The sequence below is a fragment of the Pundamilia nyererei genome, unplaced genomic scaffold (assembly GCF_000239375.1).
Source record: "Pundamilia nyererei isolate P.nyererei 1_Seehausen unplaced genomic scaffold, PunNye1.0 scaffold00003, whole genome shotgun sequence".
Taxonomy (NCBI): domain Eukaryota; kingdom Metazoa; phylum Chordata; class Actinopteri; order Cichliformes; family Cichlidae; genus Pundamilia; species Pundamilia nyererei.
In genome coordinates, this window is record NW_005187404.1 from 1,185,150 (window position 1) to 1,190,481 (window position 5,332).

The 5,332-nt window shown below is 42.9% G+C and overlaps 1 protein-coding gene across 1 annotated transcript in view; it reads right to left on the bottom strand.

Annotated features, from left to right (window-relative positions):
* kcnab1a (potassium voltage-gated channel subfamily A regulatory beta subunit 1a) overlaps nucleotides 1-2,228 on the bottom strand; it is a 122,910-nt gene extending 120,682 nt beyond the window's left edge. The window contains exon 1 of the mRNA XM_005720559.2: nucleotides 2,099-2,228. Within this exon, the coding sequence (XP_005720616.1) occupies nucleotides 2,099-2,178 (80 nt within the window). The 5' untranslated portion in view covers nucleotides 2,179-2,228. The remainder of the gene's footprint in view (nucleotides 1-2,098) is intronic.
* Between the last annotated feature and the right edge of the window lie 3,104 nt (nucleotides 2,229-5,332).

Sequence of the window (5,332 nt, forward strand, 5' to 3'; positions counted from 1 at the left end):
TGTGTGTGTGTGTGTGTGTGTGTGTGTGTGTGTGTGTGTGTGTGTGTGTGTGTGTGTGTCAGGCACGAGTTGGCTGACTGGCAAGACGGAGACTTGTAGAGGGGTTCATGCATTTCTAGGTCAGAGGAAACTGTTATCTGTTCTTTCAAGTAGAAGACTGCATCCACAACATAACAGTTGAGTCCAAGTGATCGGACAAAATGATCAGTACCGACTCTCTAAACGGAAACAATTATAAAGCTTTTTTTGTCTATGTTAGAGAGGGTAAGTGCACACGTGTGAAGGTCGTGCTAATCTTACAGTGATTCACACAGTGTTGGTTTTATTGGTGGCACATTGAGCTCACCACTTTGGAAACATGCCCATTAAATGCACTCACTCACACACTCACACTGTCCTCACGTTCCACACGCAGCAGTAGTGCTGTCGATCAAACCGCGAGAGGCTCTCATCACACTTTTATGAGCCCGTAAATAAAGAGCACGTGAAGTGTGTAGCCCCAAGCATGTCATCGGAAAGACTGTTTAATACCATTTGAAGCCACATTTGAAAACAGCACTCCGATGCTTAATGTGCATTTTTCGTTAGACAAGTCGGGCTTACTTTTACTTAATTCTTTGTTATAATGTGCCTTTGTGCAATTTTCTGAAACAATTTGAAAGCAACACAAAAAAGGCAAAGAAATATTTTGTGGTAATATCACAAACTGGCACCAATCCACTGAGTGCATTATTCCTGCAAATTTGCACCGGGGTGCTATGATGACAGCGTAACACTATCAATATGATGCACATGCATCATATTGGTAATGCAGTACAGTATATTTTTTTTGCAAACTATTCCAAGCTGCCTTTTTGTTCTTTTTTACCATTATTCCTAAATACTGCTTCCAATTTTCCAATAAGCCAGTGTAGGCAAAACACAATGTGCAACACTGGGGAAAATAATCTCCTTTGTAAGTTTACAACTGAGCCACACACACAGTGTGTGCACGTTTGTGTGTGGGTGTACAGTTTGATTCTTTGACCCTCCACCAGTTAATTTTTATGAAGACTGAACAAATAAATTTGGATTATAGCAATCCTTTCTGAATGGCTGCTCTGCAACATAAATGAATCCATCAATATTTGTGAGACCTCAACCTTATTTAATCACAGCGTATCCCTTGCTGCTTTAACATTCTGGTCTCTTTCCCCTGCTCTGCTTTGTTTTTTCTAAATTAAAGGGAACAAAACCAAAAGCAGCAGAGAGGCCAGAGAATATAGAGAGGGAAGAAGAAGGAGGGAAAGGAAGAGGCAGGACTGCAGACTGATAAATGTGGAGCTTTAGGCTTGAATGATTGGAATGGGACACAGATGGATTAGGCATTTAGCAACAAGAGAGAGCAGTGGAGCGATGAGAGGGGGAGACATTGCAAGGGGGCTGGGGGAACCCGATACTAAAAATATCCATGTGTGAGGGAAAAAAGAAGAAGAAAAGAAAGACACTCGCTGCTAGTCTACGTCAAAAAATTGGGATTAGGAATCAACGCTATTGGTGCTTCCTGTCTGTCAATCACACATAAAAGAATGAAAACACTCCCTCCAGCCTCCATGTTTTGTCACCATGGTGGTGGAAGATGTCAACACCACCAGCGAGACAGATGCTTGCTATTAGCATTAAGGACAGATCCGGTGACACAACTTTAAGCCGAGGTCGTAATGACCGGCGTGACTGCTGTGACACACAAATGAAACGTTTGGACGGAGGGGGAACCGCTTGTCATCAGATAGCCCTGAGGATCCAGCACAGAAATACTTGAACAATCTAACAGTGTGCATGCACGCACTTTATGAATTTCCTGACAGTTGCACAAACAAACTTACAGATGACAGTGTTAATGATGTGTAGATAATCATAAAAAAGACGTTTTCGGGTCTTTGTGTGTGTTCCAAAGTACTTGTGAGGTGAGTGCACGATTCACCTCACAAATGATTTGTGCTCATCAACAAGCTGCTCTGTGTAACACGTTAGGCCATCAGTCTGTTTGCACTCTCAAGTATCTACAATCACTCACTGACAAGCATGCCCACACACACTTAGACAGGGTTTAACTGACCTGTACAGCATGCCAGTCTTTTGTGCAACTGTCTCGTCTTTGCCCAGGCCAAACATTTTCAGGTACCAGTTGGTCTCCATCTCTCTGATTACTGCTGCCTTGTTTCTATGCTGTGCCACCTGTTTCCCGGAGGAGGAATTGCGCTTGGCATCCTGGGAGTTGCTGCGCTGGGCTTTTAGCCCACTGAGAGAGGCCACTGAGTGTTTTCGGTGCATGTGGGGAGGCTGGTGCCCGCCGGGCCCTCCGATGCCCCCTCCGCTGCTTCGTGCAGCTAGCATGGCTCCAGAGCGTGGCCCCCTCCCCTCAAGAGCAAAGCTCCGGGATCAAGGTGAAAAGAGCACACTTAAGGTTTCCAAATGTTTCTCGATCCTGCACCTTCGTTTGGAGATGACGGTTACTCCAGCCTCAATGAGTGATGCATATCTCACTGTCCTGTAATCACCCAGCAATGCTCTCAGTACTTTTTAGATACCTTCTACCAAACTATCTGAAACTGTCCTTAGATCTTCTTTCTCTTTGAACTTGGTTCTTTTTCTCTCCTTTGTGCCTGTCAGTGTGTCTGTCTGTGCAGAGTGCTCCCTGGTCTCTTATAGCCTCATCCAGCTTGAAACAGGATCCCAGTTTCCTTGTCTCGTCACAGCCTGCGCTGGCCTAAAAGGAGGGAGCCAAACATGACTGGGTGTCAACAATACATACACACTCGCACAGTCTCTCACACACACAGGAGTACACAACAAATCTGAGTTCTAAAACAGGTGAAAGAAATATAAAAAGACACGATAACACACACATTACAAACACACAAGCCCGAGCTCATAACGCACAATTATAGAGAGAAGTTGTAAATTGGAAATACACACTGCACGTGATTGTTTGAAGCGCACACCCCTTTGCTTCTTTTTCATCTATAGCACTGACACCAATGCAGCAATTTAGATATTAAAATATAAACAGGGAAACCCAGTTTGTAAATATTCACAGTAGATTAGGTGACCAAAAAAGAGAGTCAGGGCATGGAACTGCTGTGTAGATCACTATGTTATTTCAACTTGTATTGCATGTGTAAATTCTGTGTGTGCATGCTTGCAGATTTGCATGTAAGGACATGTGATTTCATTTTTTCTAAGCAAAGTTTGATGTTCAAAATTGAACCCAACATTTCAATAACGTTTTTTTTTTAACCATAGTCAGATGTAAATTGTATTTCCTGCCAGAATGTGCCAGAAACCGGTGAATAAAACAGCAAAGCACAATGGTGCAAAGAAGGGGGGTAAGTGAAGGTGAATGGAAGGACCCGATCGGTGCACTCTTTCAAGCATTGTCTGCGGAGAGGAGAGGGATAGCATGCTGATGAGATGCAAATTAATGTCAGGAAAGCACAGGACCTACGGGGCTATTCTCCACCTGACTCAACATAACGCTAGTCAAATACAAGCAGTAAGGTAAAAGCAAAAGCAGGAAAGCAGAAAGAGGATTTGGGCTTATTGTGGAGTTCATTTAAAAGCAGGCTTAGTAAAGTGCCGTCACTTGAAGGACAAGAGTGAGCTTTGCGGGAAAGCTTGGCACATAATGCAGTCTCAGAACTTTTGCTAACTTTTGCTAACTTTCTCAAGTGTCTTGACTTCTGACAGAGGTAGACAAAAATGCTTCTCTTTTATATTGATCCATTAGTGGTTTATTAACCAGCCAACAGACCTTAAAAAGCAAACGCATGCACCAGTTTAAATGCACAGTGGACACCCAAAGATTGGTGTCCTCAGAGGTCAAGTGAATAGATCAGTGATGGAGTGTCAGCCCTAAATTATTCAACCAAGTAATGGGAGCCTGATAGCTCACTGGACATGTGAGGGGCCCAGGGCAAAGGTTGGGGTCAGTGCTGGCTACAGGGTGAACCTCCGCCTGTGGTCAGCAGCTAATTTGGATTGGAAACTTGCTGGGACTTTGCACTTTGTTGTTTACGCAGTATCTTTTTAAAATGTCTGATATATTAAAAAACAACTTAAAATATCAGAAATATATATAAAATTACAGACATGTTTCTTCAGTTTTTACATCTGGTTCTATGAAACACTGCATCAGTTTTTGTTTTTTTTTCTTTTTCCATTTAACCAAAGTTGTTAATCGGCTGGGGAATTTCTGCTTGTTGCGCCTTTTCTATGACTGCTAGGTCACCTGTAGGGTCTTCGGCCGGACACATTCAATATTCAAAATTTCACTCTTTCCTTCTTCTGTTGGCAGAGCAGAAAAGTCTCCCTGTCGTCTCCTGCAACTAGATCTCAGTTTAGGTTTTACATCCAATACTTACTTCTTACTTACTTCTTTCCACAGTAAGAGCCAAAAGCTACTTTTCTCTGACTTGTCAGCCAAGTCTTTCTGGCTTGTTCCAGTTAGTCCTCACGTACCAACATCAGTGGCATCCTGCTTCCACAGGTTAGGTGATGGTTCTTCAGCCAGATCACTGCACTAACAGCAAAGATCTGAGTATGTCAGTCATTTCGTATACTAACTTCTTCCTTGGGACAGTTAGCTCAAAGATAATTTTGTCCTTCGTCTTACTGGATGAAGAATTACTTACTTACTCACATTACTACACGAGGGAGGAGACACGAGTTGAACCTACATCCTTTTTTGGGTTCAAACACAAGGAGGTTGCTTGTTGCCCATCATTTTGTCAATAACAACTGGTTCCCAGAGGACATTCCAGGCTCCAGTTGTCCAGATAACTCAATGTATTTACACAGATCAGTGCAATCCTACACTTGGAGTCGCTTCAGTTGCTTGCCTAATCAAATCTAAAAATAGACATGAGGTGAAATGTACCAGAGTTAAAGTGAACCCTCTCCTTTAATCTCAAACATTGTTCTGCCATAAAGAGTGTCATGTTTGCAACCATCCTTCACATTACTGCCATCTTGTGGCTACAACTGGCTATTGCTACTGGAAACTGCTTGCCTTGGATGCTGTATGAAACTGTAGCATGTCTTCATTTTACGACCCATAAACAATGACAAGAGCTTGTCAAACTGAGAGGCCCAGAGACTTTTCTAGTTATCTTTGTTTGTTCATTGTGGATAAACTTTCCATCTGTGATGGGAGACTAACAGGAGACTAGTGTGAGAATTAAGCTGCTGCTGAAACTACTTCCATTGTTCAGTTATGAAACAGCTGGGAATAGAAAAGAGATAAGCTTCTGTTGTGGTGGACCACTAGAGGGCTCCACTCACACCCAGTGTA